Here is an 18,994-nt window from a genome sequence, read left to right as displayed (position 1 = left end):
CATCATACCCAGTTAGTTTTTTGTTTTTGTTTTTGGGATTACAGGTGCCCATCACCACACCCGGCTAATTTTTGTATTTTTTAGTAGAGATGTGGTTTTACCATGTTGGCCAGGCTGGTCTCGAACTCCTGACCTCAGGTGATCCACCCGCCTTGGCCTCCCAAAGCACTGGGATTACAGGTGTGAGCCACCACGCCCGGTCAAATTTTTTGTAGAGATAAGGGTTTCATCACGTTGCTCAGGCTGGTCTCAAAACTCCTGGGCTCAAGTGATCCACCGGCCTCAGCCTCCCAAAGTGCTGGGACTACAGGTGCAAGCCACCATACCCAGTTAATTTTTAAATGTTTTGTAGAGATAGGGGTTTCACCATGTTGCCCAGGCTGGTCTTGAACTCCTGGGCTCAGTCGATCCACCCACCTCGGGCTCCCACATTGCTGGGATTATAGGCGTGAGCCACCGCTCCAGGCCTACATGTGGATCGTTAATCCCCTCTTTCCTGTAACCTAAACATTCAGTAAACATTGACGAAGGTGCCGTGCTGGGTGCAGAGCAAACAAGTCATCACACGCATACCTGTGTAACCCGTATAATTCCAGGGGGTGGTCGGGCCCCCAAGAAAGCAGGGCGCCAGGAGCTAGAACAGCAGCGGAGATGTGGCTCCTGCTGGGTGGGAGGGCCTCTCTGCGGTTCAGGTGGAAGCCTGGAGGTTGAGGAGGGGTGATTCAGGAGAGGAGGGTACACCCTGGAGGAGAGGAGGGTACACCCTGGAGGAGAGGAGGGTACACCCTGGAGGAGAGGAGGGTACACCCTGGAGGAGAGGAGGGTACACCCTGGAGGAGAGGAGGGTACAGTCTGGAGGAGAGGAGGGTACAGCCTGGAGGAGAGGAGGGTACGCCCTGGAGGAGAGGAGGGTACGCCCTGGAGGAGAGGAGGGTACGCCCTGGAGGAGAGGAGGGTACGCCCTGGAGGAGAGGAAGGTACAGCCTGGAGGAGAGGAGGGTACACCCTGGAGGAGAGGAGGGTACAGCCTGGAGGAGAGGAGGGTACACCCTGGAGGAGAGGAGAGAAGTGGGAAGGGGCTGGGGCTGCAGGGACTGGGAGGCCATTCGGGGAAACTGAATTTTATTCCCAAGGCAGGAGGAAGCCAGGGAGATAGAGGAGGGCGACCATCCAATTCCCCTGTTAGAGGCTCGTGTGAATTGCTGAGGGCTTGCCACATGCTGGTATGTTTGGGTGGCATAGAAACCAGAAGTCATCACGGCCTCTGCCTGAGGAAGTCACCCACAGTCTGACCATGGGCATGAAGACCGACCCCAGTTGTATGCTCTTGACCTCTGCAGTTTCTCCGCCTGTGGTGGTGGGAGAGAGCCTCTCACCCTGGCACAGAGGTCGCTGCGAGCTCGCCCTGGCACAGAGGTCGCTGCAAGGGCAGAGGGAGGGGCTGCCGCCCACTTTGGGGAAGCAGGCCCAGGCTTGATCCCCACGGGCTGAGTGAAGCTGCAGATGTGGACAGGAGGTTTCTCTGCTGCCTCGAGGACCTGTTTTCTTGGGGAATGGGGAGGAGGGAACGGAGTTTCACTCTTGTCGCCCAGGCTGGAGTGCAGTGGCGCAGTCTCGGCTCACTGTAACCTCCGCCTCTCGGGTTAAAACGATTTTCCTGCCTCAGCCTCCCAAGTAGCTGGGATTACAGGCGCCTGCCACCATACCCGGCTAATATTTTGTATTTGTATTTGTATTTTATTTTATTTTTTTGAGATGGAGTCTCACTCTGTCACCCAGGCTGGAGTACAATGGCATGATCTCAGCTCACCGCAACCTCCATCTCCCGGGTTAAAGTGATTCTCCTGCCTCAGCCTCCCAAATAGCTGGGATTACAGGTGCCCACCACCACACCTGGCTAATTTTTGTATTTTTAGTAGAGACAGGGTTTCACCATGTTGGCCAGGCTGGTCTCAAACTCCTGACCTCAGGTGATCCACCAGCCTTGGCCTCCCAAAGTGCTGGGATTACAGGCGTGAATCACCGCACCCGGCTCAAGGACCTGTCTTTTTAGAGTCTCTCCTCACACCCACAGGCAAATGTGGGTAGTTTTTTTTTTTTTTGAGACAGAGTCTTGCTCTGTCTCCCAGGCTGGAGTGCAGTGGCGCAATCTCGGCTCACTGCAACCTCCGCCTCCCGGGTTCACGCCATTCTCCTGCCTCAGCCTCCCCAGTAGCTGGGACTACAGGTGCCCGCCACCACGCCTGGCTAATTTTTTGTATTTTTAGTAGAGACTGGGTTTCACCGTGTTAGCCACGATGGTCTTGATCTCCTGACCTCGTGATCCACCCGCCTTGGCCTCCCACAATGCTGGGATTACAGGCGTGAGCCACCGCGCCCAGCCGGATAGCTTTCTTAAATCCAGCCTTTCACTTTTATTGCTATAAATGTGATTTTTAAACTTTTCCCCCAGTTTATTTGGAATTTTAAAAATTCCATAGCAATGGGTAAGAAGGTTTAAAGGCTGGGGCTGGCAGCCTCAGGATGCGTCTCAGAGAAGAGCTGGCGGCCTTGGCTCTTCCCACCGCCCCAGCCTCCCTCCTTCTTGGTTCGTGACCTCATTGCCCTCACAGACATCCACTGGCCACCCCTGGCTTCTGGTGTCCATGAAGGTCCTGTCCAGCTTAGGCTGGCTCTCAGGGACCTCATGGGAGAGTCTTAGTCCCATTCCCACCAAGCGATATTCAGGGCCTCCTGGTGTTGCCGGCACATGGGCAGCCTTTTCCCGGCTCTGTTCTCTCAGCATTTTCTCTCTGGGATATGAGCCTCTAGCCCAGGTAGGCCAGCATCGGCACAGCCCGAGTGGTAAGAGCGGGAGCTTCGGGGTCTGACAGCCTGGAGTCAAGCCCAGCTTCCCCAGGGACCCCCATGAGACCTTCGGCAAGTGACTTACCTGCTCTGAGCATCCCTCGGGGACACTCTGACAGTATCCTCGTGGGGAATATGGGGAGGGCGTGGGCACACCCGTTGAGCATGGCAGCTGGCACACACGGCAGCCGCTGCTGGGACCACTGCTCGGGGGCCAGGCCCTGGTCAGCCCAGGATGGCCTCTGCCTGTCCGTGCCCTCCTGCCTGTTGTTTGCTCTGTGTCTGAGCCGACCTCTCACCTACATCTCCCCTGCCGGACTGAGGACTGAGATGCTGCTTCCTGTTGCCGGATAGACTAAGGATTTGAGAGACGGGAGATCCCGGGCAGGGGCCATCGGTGGGCTGTCCAGGGACCCGCACCCTGGAGTGGGGGGCTCAGAAAGCGACTAGTCAGGGAAGGGGGCAGCTCAGGAATTTAGAGGGGACCTCAAGCCAGGTACTTCTTGGCCCCCTCAAGCATCATCTTGGAGGCCCCCCTCCCTTTGTCTCCCCGGGGTGTGGGGAGGCTCCTCTTTGCCTCGGGGGAGCCTGGGGGGCCACAGCACCCTCTTTTCTCCCTGATTCCTCTGTAAAGATCTTGTGCGTCTTCTGTGAGTGGGGCTGAACCGTGTTCGTCCTCGCTGGCCCTGGGTCTCCTCCTAAGCAGCCCTGTTCCTGTTCTTGGCACTCACTGGCCACACCAACTCTTGCCTGTCTTCTCAGTTCACCTTCTCTGGCCAGGCTGGGCTGGGCCACTTCTGGCCACCCCAGAGGAGGCATCTGTTTAATAAACAGGTGCAGGTGAGGAGCAGAGCAGCCTGGCCGGGGGTGAGCAGAGCAGGCTGGCCCGGGGTCAAGCTCCAGGCTGGGAGCAGAGGGCCACCCCACGCCTTGGCACTTCCTGGGTGCTTAATCTGTTTGTCTCTCTCCTGGCCCACGGTTGCCCAGGTGGGAGCAGAGGGAGAGGAACAGCCTGGGTGTGTCTGTTTGGGCATCTGCTGGGTGCATGTGGGCTGTTTACTGTCAACAGAGCTTCTGGGCTCACCAAGGGCTTCCTTCCCTCCAGCAGGAGGGAGACTCTCAAATTGCTCCACAAGCAGGAGAAGCCGCTCACCTCCCCCGCCCCAGGCGCATCTGTTGCCGGACAGGACGGCCTGGAGGCGGGCGGCTGGGCAGAGGGCCTGGTGGCCCCATCGGCAGGGATTTGTTTAAGACGAGAAGGCTGTTGGCCTAAGTGCAAGGTCCCTGCCCCTGTGTGTAGTCGCTCCAGGGTAAAAGATGGGAAGGACAGATACCCTTGCCTCTACCCTGACCTTGCCTCTCCCCTGACCTTGCCTCTCCCCTGTGTGGTTAAAGGGGTGACCAGATCTCTAATCAATTTAAGACTTTTGTTTGTTTGTTTGTTTGTTTGGAGACAGACTCTCACTCTGTGGCCCGGGCTGGAGTGCAGTGGCACGATCTCGGCTCACTGCAACCTCTGCCTTCTGGGTTCAAGCGATTCTCCTGCCTCAGCCTCCAAAGTAGTTGGGGTTACAGGTACCTGCCACCAGGCCTGGCTAAATTTTTTTGTATTTTTAGTAGAGATGGGGTTTCACCATGTTGGCCAGGCTGGTCTCAAACTCCTGACCTCAGGTGATCCACCAGCCTCGGCCTCCCAAAGTGCTGGGATTACAGGCGTGAGCCACCGTGCCTGGCCTAGCCTTGGGATTTTTATCTTCTGGCTCTAGATGAGAAAACCCATGGGTTTAGAGACCCAGCTGCGGTTCCTCCCTGGGGTAACTGGAGGTCCCTGGTGCCTTTACTCAGGCAGTGCTGCCTCACCCGCTCCATTCCTTGTCCCCGTGGCTCCTGCTTGCAGCAGTAGAACCTGCGGCCCCCCAAGCCCTCAGTCATTCCACGGCCCCTGTGCAGTCACTGGCCCCACAAGTCACCCATCCTGGGCCCTGGCGTGCCCCCTCCATCCATCCTCTCTGTCACCTCTGTGCTGGTTTGCTCCTATCTGCGTGTCAACCTGGAAATGGCTGTTGCTTTGGAGAGACCCTCTTTCCCTGACTTCAGAGCCAATTCCTTTGCTGCTGGCAAAGCTGACATTTGAAACCAACACCAACTCACAAAGCAGCTCCTCCTTTCCAGAAGCTGCCCCACTGTGGATGGGCGAGTGGCCCAGGCCTGTCGGCTGAGGCGGTGTACGTGACAGCTCTGAGCTCCACCCTGACGGGCTCGAGGACCCCGTCTGCCATGTGTTTGGCTGACCGTGTGGTGGAGCTTCTTTTTGGAAAACCGAGAGAAAGTGGCCGAGGTGGGAATCTGGTTGGTGAGGTTGTATTTCTGTGGCTTCACGTGGTTAACCTCGTGGCTCTGATCTCCTTAAATCCCCCCTCGATTCAACGTGGTTCTGTTGATTCCTCTCTCGATCCTTTTGGCCATTGTGATCTGGTGCCATTGTTTTTGTTTTGTTTTGTTCTGTTTTGTTTTTCGAGACGGGGTCTCACTCTGTTGCCCACGCTGGAGTGCAGTGGTGTAATCTCAGCTTACCGCAACCTCCGCCTCCCGGGTTCAAGCAATTCTCCTGTCTCAGCCTCCCGAGTAGCTGTGATTATAGATGCCCACCATGCCCGGCTAATTTTTGTATTTTTAGTAGAGACGGGGTTTCACCATATTGGCCAGGCTGGTCTTGAACTCCTGGCCTTAGGTGATCCACCCACCTTGGCCTCCCGAAGGGCTGGGATTACAGACTGAGCCACTGTCCCCGGCCTGATTCTGGTTTTTTGTTTGTTTGTTTGTTTTTTGTTTTTTTTTTGAGACAGAGTCTAACTATTTGCCCAGGCTGGAGTGCAGTGGTGTGTGATCTTGGCTCACTGCAGCCTCCGTTTACCGGGTTCAATGATTCTCTTGCCTCAGCCTCCTGAGTAGCTGGGATTACAGGCATGTGCCACCATGCCTGGCTAATTTTTGAATTTTTAGTAGAGACGGGGCTTCACCATGTTGGCCAGGCTGGTCTTGAACTCCTGACCTCGGGCGATCCACCCGCCTCTGCCTCCCAAAGTGCTGGGATTACAGGCATGAGCCGCCACACCTGGCCCTGTTGTTTTTATTCATTCAGTAAACAGCTATTGTAGGCCAAGACCTGGGTGAGATACTGGGGACACAGAAGTGACCACAATGCAGGCCCTGCCCTTCAGGGCTCACAGCCCAGTGGGGGATTAGACATGTCTTTGCGCTTCCACACACGCTGACGGGACTGTGCTCCCCGCAGCCACTGCATCCGGCTCTGTGCCAGCTGATGGTGCCGTGATTCCCCGCCGGAGCCTCCAATAGCAGCAATGATCATGATAACCACGACAACAGCAGCAACTTGTAGCTATTCGTTATTGAGTGCTTTCTATGCCTGGGTGAGCTCCAGAAGGTTTTCTGAATTTTTCTCATTGATCTTCCCCCACACTCTAGGAGGTGGATCTTATCATTATATGATGTCCATGTTATGGACAAGGAAACTGAGCTAGAGCAAGGTCATGCAGGTAGAAAGTGGAGAAACAAACACTGGAAGCTAGAAACCAGATTCCAGTTCCACGCTCTTCATCCACACGGCCCCGGCGGGGCTCCTTGGCCACACGTTGGCATGAAGCACGAGTCCACCTGTGCGCATCCTTTCCAGTAACCTTGGAGGAACCCCCAGAGGCCTGAGCAAGCCTTTGCAAACCTCGGCGCTACAGCCCTGGCGCCAGAGGGCTGCAATTGGAAGGCAGGCAGTTACCGGAAGAAGAGCGTTTCCTTGACTCTCCCAGCGTGACCTCATGTCTAATCAAAGTCGGCTCCTGTTTTCTGCAGGATTAGTCAGCATCTCTTAACTAGCAGTCCCAGCCAGGAGAGCTCCTCAGCCTCGTTCCCAGCCCGTCCTCCACCCTCCCATCTTCAGCTGCCACAGCACTTTTCTCTTCCTTTTTGTGTTGTTTTGGTGCTGGGTGGACTTTGAAGGGGGCCATTAAGGGCTGGGTGTGGCAAACACACCAGACTCAGCACCCAGCGAGGTCTGGGCATGGCCACGGGACGGCACCACTGTGACCCCGGCAAGGAAAATAAGAAAGGTGCATATCGGCTGGGTGCGGCGGCTCACGCCTGTGATCCCAGCACTTTGGGAGGCAGAGGTGAGAGGATCACCTGAGGTCAGGAGTTCGAGACCAGCCTGGGCAACATGATGAAACCCCGTCTTTACTAAAAATACAAAAATTAGCCGGGGGCGGTGGCGGGTGCCTGTAATCCCAGCTACTCGGGAGGCTGAGGCAGGAGAATTGCTTGAACCCGGGAGGCGGAGGTTGCAGTGAGCCGAGATCGTGCCACTGCACTCCAGCCTGGGCAACAGAGTGAGACTCCGCCTCAAAAAAAAAAAAAAAAGAAAAAGAAAAAGAAAATATCAGGGGGAGAAGGTGGCATCTGTTCTGTGTTTGAGAAGGCAGCTGGACTTCCCATTGAAGGAAGCGCCGCAGTCTCCCCACATGGACAGAGGAGAACCAGGCTATTGGGGTGAGACCAGTGCTTGTGCTTCCCAAGTGGTCTGGGTTCTGCGTCCATACTGGCTGCAGTCTGTCCCCACGGACATAGCTGCCGTGAGAAGGTTCTCACCAGTCTGGGGCCCCACAGCCAAGGCTAGGCCCTGAGGTCTGCCGTTCTAGGGTGGCAGATGCTCTCGAATGGGACTCTCAGCCTGGGCTTCGTTGCTCTTCAAGGGACACACAAAGCTCCTGAAACTGTGGATAAACCTTGGTGTGCATTTTCTGGGGAGGTCTTTATTGGATTTTTCAAAGGGTCCATGGCCCCCACAAAAGTTAAGAACCTCTGCATTTTCACTCCAGGGGACTTGGGCCAAATGGCCATCCAAGCCTGCTGCGGGGTAGCCTGAGCCCTCGAGAGGCCCCCAGCCAGCCCTGGCATTCCCAGTGGGGGGACTCTGAATGAGCACCTGCCCTTCTGATCTTTGGGAATCCCTGTCATGACCCTGAAGTCAGGGTTTCCTTCCCTCTTCACACAGAGAATGTCACCAATGGCACAGTGGGCGGCACAGCAGAGCCGGGGCACGAGGAGGTGAGCTGGATGAACGGCTGGCTCAGCTGCCAGGCCCAGGACGAGATGCTAAATTTGGCCTTCACTGTGGGCTCCTTTCTGCTCAGTGCCATCACCCTGCCCCTGGGTATCGTCATGGACAAGTATGGCCCGAGGAAGCTCAGGCTGCTGGGCAGGTCAGTGTGGGTCCCTTAGGGGGCAGGGAGTGGGCAGGTGGACCCCCTGGGCTGAGTTCCCCACAGAAGGGTATCCTGGTCGTACCTGATATCAGGTGTACTGTGGAGCTCCCTGAAGGCCCTCCAGAATGGAGTTCCTACCCCGTCCGCCACCGAATCAGCAGGTACTGCGGTCCTCGCCGTGCTCCAGTACCGAATAAGAAAAGTTCCAGGCTCCAGGCCGCCCAGGGACCGGAGCTGCTTGTCACTAAGAACATGTGTTTCCCATCCCTTTGTAGTTCATAAGCATGATAATTGGGGTTTCCCTCGCATGTGTGAGACATGCTTCCCTCAAACCTTGTTACGAAGCTGGCACAGTATCCATCTGATAAGAAAAAAAACCAACAACACTGGTTTCCACAGCCCATTTGACCTTACAGCTCCACCAGAAAAAAGATTTTCAACACGTACCCCCAATATAATAAGCACATGGAATTATAAATGATGCATATCTGTGCTCTTTTTTTTTTTTTTTTCAAGACGGAGTCTTGCTGTGTCGCCCAGGCTGGAGGGCAGTGGCGTGATCTCGGCTCACGGCAACCTCTGCCTCCCCAGTTCAAGCAATTCTCCTGTCTCACCCTCCCGAGTAGCTGGGATTATAGGCGCCTGCCACCACACCCAGCTAATTTTTATATATATATTTTTTTCTTATTTATTTATTTATTTATTTATTGAGATGGAGTCTCCCTCTGTCGCCCAGGCTAGAGTGCAGCGGCGCGATCTCGGCTCACTGCAAGCTCCGCCTCCCGGGTTCACGCCATTCTCCTGCCTCAGCCTCCCGAGTAGCTGGGACTACAGGCGCCCGCCACCACGCCTGGCTAATTTTTTGTATTTTTAGTAGAGACGGGGTTTCACTATATTAGCCAGGATGGTCTCGATCTCCTGACCTTGTGATCCGCCCGCCTCAGCCTCCCAAAGTGCTGGGATTACAGGCGTGAGCCATCGTGCCTGGCCCCTATGCCATTCTTTTTTTTTTTTTTTCCTTTTGAGTTGGAGTTTTGCTCTTGTTGCCCAAGCAACTGGAGCTGGAGTGCGGTGGCTCCCGGCCCCCTATGCCATTCTTAATGTGCTTTATAATACATATACAAAAATATAAATGAAAATGGGCTGGGCACGGTGGCTTACACTTGTAATCCCAGCTTTTTGGGAGGCAGAGTTGGGTGGGTCACCTGGGGCCAGGAGTTCGAGACCAGCCTGGCCAACATGGTGAAACCCTGTCTCCACTAAAAATAAAAAAATTAGCCACGCGTGGTGGTGGGCGCCTGTAATATCCCAGCTACTTGGGAGGCTGAGGCAGGAGAAATGCTTGAACCTGGGAGGCGGAGGTTGCAGTGAGCCGAGATCGCGCCACTGCACTCCAGCCCGGGCGACAGAGCAAGGCTCCGTCTCAAGAAAAACCAAAAAAACAAAAACAAAAACAAAACAATAACACTGAATAAAGTCATAATCGTAAATAACATTGTGTTTCTGCTTGGTTTTAGCGCCTGCTTCGCGGTTTCCTGCTTGCTGATTGCGTATGGAGCAAGTAAACCAAACGGTGAGTGTCCTCTCCCTCCATCTTCTGTCAGGGACCGGGGAGAGAGTGCCCTGAGCTGCTCCCAGGCCCACCTGCTCTTGGACACTGTCCTGGGCCTGCTGCTCGCTGCTCAAGTTAGAGGGGACACCTGTTAGGCCTCTACTCAGTTACTTATCTCAAATAGATGGCAAGATCAGAGAGCAGCTACCCCAGACAGGAGCTTCCAAGGTATGAGCAACTTCCATCTCATCACCAAACCAAGCCAGTCCCTCACTGATGCCAACCTGAGAGGCAAGTTCTAAGAACCAGGCTGGCTGCAGGGGCATGGTCCTCGCTGTGTGCAGAAGTCACAAGCTGAGTCCCCTCCAGGCAGCACAGGCCAAAGCATGAAGGATGGCTTAGAAGCCACCTGCTCCACAACCCTGTTCAAGGACTTGTAGAGCAAACACCAAAAGAGGACTTGAGTTTCACCAAAATCTTAGCCAGGCTCATCTACTGATTTTCAGGAATCTGTATTTTTGGTTTCAGTGAAGTAGCTTCCTTAGGCCTCCTACTCCCTGCTGTTTGTTTTTTTGTTGTTGTTGTTTTGTTTTGTTTTGTTTTAGAGACAGGGTCTCTCTCTGTCACCCTGGCTGGAGTGCAGTGGTGCAGTCACAGCTTACTGCACCCTGGACCTCCCGGGCTCAAGCGATCGTCCCACTTCAGCCTCCAGAGTAGCTGGGACTACAGGCACGCACACACACAGCTAGCTAATTTTGTTGTTGTTGTTGTTGAGACAGAGTCTCCCTCTGTCGCCCAGGCTGGAGTGCAGTGGCGCAATCTCAGCTCACTGCAACCTCCACCTCCCGGGTTCACGCCATTCTCCTGCCTCAGCCTCTTGTGTAGTTGGGACCACAGGCACCCGCCACCACGCCTGGCTAATTTTTTGTATTTTTATTAGAGACGGGGTTTCACCGTGTTAGCCAGGATGGTCTCGATCTCCTGACCTCGTGATCCACCCGCCTCGGCCTCCCAAAGTGCTGGAATTACAGGCGTGAGCCACCGCGCCTGGCTTCACCTGGCTAATTTTTAACTTTTTTTTAGAGATGGGGTCTCACTTTGTTGCCCAGGCTGGTCTTGAACCCCTGGGCTCAAGCAATTCTCCTGCTTCAGCCTCCCAAAGTGTTGGGATTCTAGGTGTGAGTCACTGCGCCTGGACACTGCTAATATTAATTGGAGAAAAGAAGATGGGTGTGCACCTTTTTCAAGAGCCCACGCTTTGTGAAATAGGCAAGAGGAGGCTGGGCATGGTGGCTCATGCCTGTAATCTTAGCGCTTTGGGAGGCTGAGATGGGCAGATCACCCGAGGCCAGGAGTTTGAGACCAGCCTGGCCAACATGGCAAGACATACAAAAATTAGCCGGGTGTGGTGGCGCATGCCTGTAATCCCGGCTACTTGGGAGGCTGAGGCAGGAGAATCACTTGAACCCGGGAGTCAGAGGTTGCAGTGAGCCAGGATCATGCCATTGCACTCCAGCCTGGGTGACAATAGCAAAACTACGTCTCAATTAAAAAAGAAAAAGAAATAGGCCTAGAGGAGGGGGTGAGAAAGGGGCAGTTCCACTCCCCAGATGTCAGGTACTAACCCCGGCCTGCATTTACTGGATTTACTGGGAGCCTGCACCGCGCAGGACTCTGGGCTGGTCCCAGCTTCCCTGGAGCTCAGCTGGGGTCTCCACTCATGAGCTTTCCATGTCCCTGCAGCTCTCTCCGTGCTCATCTTCATCGCCCTGGCTCTGAATGGCTTTGGTGGGATGTGTATGACCTTCACCTCATTAACGGTGAGTACGGATTTTTTAAAGCTCTGTAGTTCAGTAATCTGTTTCTAAATTTGAGGCCGCTTTGATTGGTTTCTGTTTCCTTGCCTTCCATGTGCCTGCATGTGCCTGGGTGTCCCAAACAGTAGAGGGGCTATGGGCGAGGTGGCCTGGCAGGGCCTCCTCAGCTGAGGTCCACAGGCAGTGGGGCGTGGCTTCACAATCCCTTGCCTTTTTTTTTTTTTGAGACGGAGTCTTGCTCTGTCGCCCAGGCTGGTGTGCAACGGGGGGATCTCGGCTCACTGCAACCTCCGCGTCCCAGGTTCAAGCGATTCTCCTGCCTCAGCCTCCCGAGTAGCTGGGACTATGGGCGTCCGCCACCACACCCGGCTAATTTTTGTATTTTTAGTACACATGGGGTTTCGCCATGTTGGTCAGGCTGGTCTCAAACTCCTGACCTCAGGTGATCCACCCGCCTCGGCCTCCCAAAGTGCTGGGGTGACAGGCGTGAGCCACCTCGCCTGGCCGACATTCCCTGCCTTCCGATCTGGGCTTTGATGCTGAGGAAGCAGCTCACTAGCCTTGTGCCCAAGGAAGGCAGAGGCAGGAAGACAAAACGCTGCCGCCCACTTTCTTTTCCTGTTTTCCTCGGCAGCTGTCATCAGGGTCTCCGGGAGCTTCGGCTCATGGAGCAGCCTGACCACCCGCCTCCCGTGGAACTGCCCCAACCTTTGCCTTTGTTCGGAGCCAGATGGAAAATGCAGGGAACATCTGGTCTTCTGCTCCTCTTGTTTCCTCCATGCCTGGGCACAGACAGTCGCCTGGGGGAGATGTTTTCTCGGGGTACTGAGCACCCCCTTGTTGGGAGCCTCAGGACATCACAAAATATGCTCCTTCTCGATGTCAGGAAGGCAGAAGGAAGGTGGGGTTGAAAGAAAGAAAGTCAAAAAAGGGGCTGGGCATGGTGGCTCACACCTGAAATCCCAGCACTTTGGGAGACTGAGGCAGGCGGATCACTTGAGGTCAGGAGTTTGAGACCAGCCTGGCCAACATGGTGAAACCCCGTCTCTACTAAAAAATACAAAAATTAGCCGGGCGGGTGGTGCATGCCTGTAATCCCAGCTACTCGGAGGCTGAGGCGGGAGAATTGCTGGAACCTGGGAGGCGGAGGTTGCCGTGAGCCAAGATCGAGCCACTGCACTCCAGCCTGAGCGACAGAGTCAGACTCTGTCTCAAAAACAACAACAAAAAAGAAAGTCAAAAGAGGAACCAAAAAGTCTCTCCCAGAGGGAAGAATGGAATTCTCTGTGGGCTCGCCCAGTTGGGCAATCGTGCCATTCCGAGCTGGCCATTGGGAAAGAAATGAGAACAATAGCTTCTTCAGAGAGGCTTCTGTCCATCAAGGAAACCTCGCCTGCATCAGTTTACCGGTGAAAAAGTTTCTAAGACACAGTACCTACCATTACTATTTGTGGTACACTCTGGTTTCTGATTTCCCTTGTCGTGCCATTGAAGGGTTCTTGTTTAGCTTTGAGGGAGCTCTGGGGGCTTCTGGACCTCTTCTTTTTTTCTTTTTCTTTTTTTTTTTTTTTTTGAGTCTTCTCGGTTGCCCAGGCTGGAGTGCAGTGACGCAATCTTGGCTCACTGCAACCTCCGCCTCCCGGGTTCAGGCAATTCTCCTACCTCAGCCTCCCGAGTAGTTGGGACTATAGGCGTGCACCATCACGCCTGGCTAAGTTTTGTATTTTTAGTAGAGACGGGGTTTCACCATGTTGGCCAGGCTGGTCTCAAACCCCTGATCTCAGGCAATCTGCCCGCCTCAGCCTCCCAAAGTGCTGGGATGACAGGCGTGAGCCACAGCGCCCGGCCGAAAACCAGCAGCTCTTTCATCAGAATGAAAACTAAAAACCTGGCCTCACCTCCATTATTTTAGTCACGCGACGCCTCTGTCACGGCAGGCCTGAATTTCGGAGATAAAGGAACGAGATGGTCCTTGAGCTTGAGGACCTCACACCCCGAAATGCCGAGAGGTGCTTTGTCTGAAAAACGACCACGAATCCCTGTTAAGAAAGACTTTAGGCCGGGTGCGGTGGCTCACACCTGTAATCCCAGCACTCCGGGAGGCTAAGGGCAGTGGTGGATCATGAGGTCAGGAGTTCGAGACCATCCTGGCCCAAGATAGTGAAACCCCGTCTCTACTAAAATATACAAAAATTAGCTGGGCACGGTGGTGGGTCCCTGGAATCCCAGCTACTTGGGAGGCTGAGGCAGGAGAATCGCTTGAGGCCGGGAGGCGGAGTTTGCAGTGAGCCGAGATCGCGCCACTGAACTCCAGCCTGGGTGACAAGATCAAGACTCCCCCTCAAAAAAAAAAAAAGGAAAAAAAGAAAGACTTTAAAAGGAACCCTGCAGTTGGAGCTAATAGGCCAGTAAGAATTCTTTGTCTTTATGTTTTATAATTATAAAACAAAATTTTTTTCATTACATTTTTTATTTTCATTTTTTATAGATGGGGTCTTACTATGTTGACCAGGCTGGTCTCAAACTCCTGGGCTCAACAGATCCTCCCACCTTGACCTCCCAAAGTGCTGGGATTCCAGGTGTGAGCCACCGTACCTGGCCCAAAAATGATTTTATTTTAAAAATTCAGGTTGGGAGCAGTTGCTCACACCTGGAATCCCAGCACTTTGGGAGGCTAAGGTGGGAGGATCACTTGAGGCCAGGGTTGAGACCAGTCTGGGCAACATAGCGAGACACCTTGTCTCTCCAATTTTTTTTTTTTTAATTAGCCAGGGCATGGTGGCAGTTGCTTGTAGTCCCAGCTCCTCGGGAGGCTGAGGTGGGAGGAAGGCTGGAGCCCAGAAGTTCCAGGCCACAGTATGCCACAATGACACCACTATATTCCAGCCTGTGTGACAGAGCGAGACTTTGTCCCAAAAATAAAAGTAAAAATTTAACATTTCAGAAATATGAATTGTAGACTAAACTTCTATGAGCCTGCCAGGCGCAGTGGCTCACACCTGTAATCCCAGCACTTTGGGAGGCTGAGAAGGTTCCCATCACCTGAGGTCAGGAGTTCGAGACCAGCCTGGCCAACATGGTGAAATGAAACCCCATCTCTACTAAAAATACAAAAATATTACTCGGGCATGGTGGCGCACGCCTGTAATCCCAGCTACTTGGGAGACTGAGGCAGGAGAATCGCTTGAACCTGGGTGGCGGAGGTTGCAGTGAGCCGAGACCGCGGCATTGCACTCCAGCCGGGAAAACGAGAGCGAAACTCCGTTTAAAAAAAAAAATTCTATCAGCCTGTCTTCATCAGTTTGGAATATATTTCTTCAGTATTTAAAAGATCTGCATGTACCAGTGTTATTCTTTTTTTTTTCTTAAAAAAAAAAGAACTCTGATAACTTGCCTTTTCCCTTAATGTATCTTTTACATCCTTTCCTGTCAGTACTTAGAGATCTGCCTTATTATTAAGCAGTTCTGTATATTATTCTTTAATATAGATGGACCATCATTTATTCAACCTGTTTCCAACTAATGGACTTTTGGCTTGGTTTCCAATTTTTCCAATTTATGAATGCTGCTGAAGTGAACATCCCTGTGCATGTATTTCTGTAAAATAAGTTCCTGGCAGCCCTGGGCCACAGGATTAGCATGTTTTAAAATTTAATATGTACTGTTAAATAGTCTTCTAAAAAGGTCATCTGGCCGGGCGCAGTGGCTCACGCCTGTAATCCCAGCACTTTGGGAGGCTGAGGCAGGCAGATCACCTGAGGTCAGGAGTTCGAGACCAGCCTGACCAGTATGGTGAAACCCCGTCTCTACTAAAAATACAAAAATTAGCCGGGCTTGGTGGAGGGCGCCTGTAATCCCAGCTACTCAGGAGGCTGAGGCAGGAGAATCGCTTGAACCCGGGAGGCGGAGGTTGCAGCGAGTCGAGATCGTGCCACTGCACTCCGGCCTGGGCGACGAGTGAAATTCTGTCTCAAAAAAAAGCCTGCCTGCCACCACAGGCCCACCAGCACGTACACGAGTGTCTTTTCCTCCATGTCCCTTCCAGTGCCATGTCATTCCTCTTTAAAACATAGCCACTCTGATCCTATGAAAAACGACATGCCATTTTTAAAATTTATTTCATTATTAGTGAGACAGAGCATCTTTTCTCCTCTTTATTGGTAAATTGCATTTCTTCTGTGAATTGCTTCTTTGTGTCATTTGTCTATTTTTCTACAGTGCTCTTGATTTTATTATTATTAGTATTTAGTGACTCGTAAGAGCTCTTTCAAATACAAAGAAACTAGTGTTCTTTCCGAGTGAGCAGGAGATCTTACCCTGGGGTTTTCAGGTCTCTACATGGTCCATGAGTAAGCTTCAGGAGAGCCGTGCACACCCTTGAAATTCCATGCCAACAAAGCGTGTGTAGGTGCCGCTCAGCTGTGTCTTTCTGGAGGGGAGGGTCCATTACTTTCACTGGCCTCTGGCAGGTCTGTGTGAAGGCTAAAAACCACTGCGGTGGCCGGGTGCGGTGGCTCACGCCTGTAATCCCAGCACTTTGGGAGGCCCAGGTGGGTGGATCACCTGAGGCCAGGAGTTCAAGACCAGCCTGGCCAACATGATGAAACCCCATCTGTACTAAACATACAAAAATTAGCCTGGGATGGTGGCATGCTCCTGTAATTCCAGCTACTCGGGAGGCTGAGGCGGGAGAAATGCTTGAACCCGGGAGGCGGAGGTTGCAGTGAGCTGAGATCGCACCACTGCACTCCAACCTGGGTGGCAGAGTGAGACTCCGTCTTAAAAAAAAAAACACACACACACACAAACCACTGTGGCAGGAGCATTTCTATTCACTCTTTGCTCTCCCACTGGAGGCAAAAAGCTACACAGGCTAGAGAGTGACCAGGCAAGAGAGTCACCTGATCACCATTTGAAGCGTTTGGCTACCAGAGGTCTGTCTAAAGGAGGCTGCTGGTTTGTTCTTCAAGGTTTTCATTTTTTGATCTAGAGCAGGAGTCAGCAAACCACCATTGCCAGGCCAAATCCAGACCACTGCCTGTTTTTGTAAACAAAACTTCATGGGGTAGAGCTGTGCCTGTTTGCTCCTGTCTATGGCTGCTTTTGTGCTATCGCATCAGAGTCATGCAGTCGTGACAGAGACCATATGGCCTGTAAAGCCCAAAAGGCCTACTGTCTTAGCCAGGTACACTAGCTCACGCCTGTAACCCCAGCACTTTGGGAGGCTGAGGCGGGTGGATCACCTGAGCTCATGAGTTTGAGAGCAGCCTGGCCAACATGGTGAAACCCCGTCTCTACTAAAAATGCAAAAATTAGCCAGATGTGGTGGTGGGCGCCTATAGTCCCCGCGACTCAGGAGGCTGAGGCAGGAGAATTGCTTGAACCCGGGAGGCAGAGTTTGCAGTGAGCTGAGATTGTGCCACTGCACTCCAGCATGGGTGACAGAGCGAGACTCTGACTCAAAAAAAAAAAAAAAAAAAAAAAAGTCTACTATCTTGCCCTTTATGGAAAAAGTTTGCCAACCCTTGGTCCAGAGGCCCCAGGAAGCTGCTAAGTCACTGTTCCTCGTCTGAGGGCATGTGCTGACACCCACCATTCACACCCACACCCTCTGGTTGCATGGACCAGCTCTCCTTCTAAGTCATCTCTTTCCGCCTCCCCCCAGGGTGGAGGGAGTTCCATGGGCATTCCCCTGCCCCCTGAGGCCTCTGATGAGGGCTCCAGTGCCTGCTCCTTGAGAACAGACCCCAAAAGGGAAATGAGGTCAGTGAGGACAGGGCTGAAGCAGTTTAGCAACACTCTTGGGCTGACTGGGGCTTCTGCTGAGCAGAGCCGAATCTCATTCTGATACAACCCAGGCCTTCAGAAAGCAGAACTGTCGGGATCAGCTCCCGGAGACGCCAAGCTCAGGGCACAATGGCACTTTCTGTTTGTGTCTCCCACCCGTGTTCTAATTTGGGGGACAAAGGAGTCTCCAGGGTCGCCTTTAGGAATTTCTAACTCCAATCTTCAACAACCATGTTGGGGCTGCGGATAATAGCTCTGTGATAACCCAGGACTCTAGGGGACGGCGTTGCCGTGGAAGCCTTAATTCGGGGACTTCCTGGGTCCCGGGGCCTTTGTGCTGCATGGGCTGTGGTCTAATTACAGATGACCAGGGGCTGCGAGCTGTTACCCCCACTGGTAGGAGAGGGGGCTCCAAGCGGGCACACGCCTTTTCCTTGTAGTCCAGAAGGAGATGGCCACGAGCCATCCTTCCAGAGCCCAAGAGGTCGGCACCCATGGTGGCTTTTCCTTCCCAAGTGGAGGCTCCGAGGGGCAAGGGTGGCTGTCGCGTCAGGTAGGCTGCCCAGTAGCCAGTGCTGGCTCTCCCAGGGCCCTGCAGCACAGGGCCTGGGCCATCGCGTGGCATCCCTGGAGGGCAGACGCCAGGTCACTCCATGGGGGCAGAGCATTCCCCACGGTGTGGAGCCACAGCCTCCCCCGGGACATCTGGATGGCACGCTCAGTGTTTGTTCAGTGCCTCGCGTTTGTACAGCCCTTTGCACTCGCTTCATCGGCTGGAGCACAAACACGGCCGGCGGCTGAGGCCGCATCTTGGGGTCGCCACCCTCCAACCCGGAGCCTGGGTTGCTTAGAGATGGGAGCAGCTGCAGCCAAAATTGTGAACCTGCCATTTCCACTCCATTACTCTGACCCCTGTCCCCGTGGGTGGGACGGGGATTTCTCAGCAGAAGCCACACAGAAAAGCGGGTTTCAAAATGTTGCCAGGCTCCCCGATGAGACATTTCTCTGTGGATTTTCCCTTTTGATTCCTTCAAGTCTGACTTTAAACCTGAGGAAGGCATGATTTCATGGGAGGTGGGATCTGAGGGAAGTGAAGAGGATAAACATCCCTCTTCAGATCCTGGAGAGGAGGGCAGGATGGCAGATGCCCCCAGAGAGGGGACAGGAGTTTAGTGCCGTGGCTCAGTAGACCCTGTGTCTGCAGCCAGGAGAGGGTCCCGTGGTGGCCCCCGGCCAGCTCTGGAGGGTCCAGGAGAGGGTCCCGCGGTGGCCCCCGGCCGGCTCTGGAGGGTCCAGGAGAGGGTCCCGTGGTGGCCCCCGGCCAGCTCTGGAGGGTCCAGGAGAGGGTCCCGCGGTGGCCCCCGGCCAGCTCGGGAGGGTCTAGGTGCCTGGTGAGCGGGACTTGCCAGTGCCCAGTGCCTGCTGTGCCTCCCCACCTTCCTCTGTCTCTGTCCTGTACCTTGGGGAAGCTCAGGCAGTCCGCTACTTGCCATTGGTTTGGGGAGAATTTGCCATCTGAGGGTTCTGCCTCATGACTTTGCTGCAGCATGTGACCACGTTCAGACGGAAAGGGCAGCGGTATTGGCAGGACTGGACCCGGCCGGGAAGGCACAGGAGGTGGCCGGGGGAGGGGAGCACACCCTTCCCCTCCCTTCAGCACTGAAGCAGAAAGGTGACCACAAGGACCTTCTCCCGGGCAGCATGTGCTTGGAGGT

At 53.9% G+C, this 18,994-nt stretch overlaps 1 protein-coding gene and 1 non-coding gene across 9 annotated transcripts in view; both read left to right on the top strand.

Moving 5' to 3' along the window:
• Positions 1 to 18,994, top strand: part of SLC43A2 (solute carrier family 43 member 2) — a 60,226-nt gene that overhangs the window by 8,780 nt on the left and 32,452 nt on the right. For all 8 annotated transcript variants that reach the window (XM_063598842.1, XM_034941229.3, XM_034941226.3 and 5 more), the window contains exons 3-5: positions 7,913 to 8,120; positions 9,641 to 9,696; positions 11,419 to 11,495. In XM_063598842.1, the coding sequence (XP_063454912.1) occupies positions 7,913 to 8,120; positions 9,641 to 9,696; positions 11,419 to 11,495 (341 nt within the window). The remainder of the gene's footprint in view (positions 1 to 7,912; positions 8,121 to 9,640; positions 9,697 to 11,418; positions 11,496 to 18,994) is intronic.
• On the top strand, positions 8,387 to 8,490 carry LOC112437679 (small nucleolar RNA U13). Its single transcript, XR_003026236.1, has one exon. It is a non-coding gene; the product is annotated as a small nucleolar RNA U13 (small nucleolar RNA).

This window comes from Pan paniscus, chromosome 19, assembly GCF_029289425.2.
Source record: "Pan paniscus chromosome 19, NHGRI_mPanPan1-v2.0_pri, whole genome shotgun sequence".
NCBI classification, from domain to species: Eukaryota; Metazoa; Chordata; class Mammalia; order Primates; family Hominidae; genus Pan; species Pan paniscus.
The sequence above is the reverse complement of the archived record's forward strand: the minus strand, read 5'-3'. Positions and strand labels throughout refer to the sequence as shown.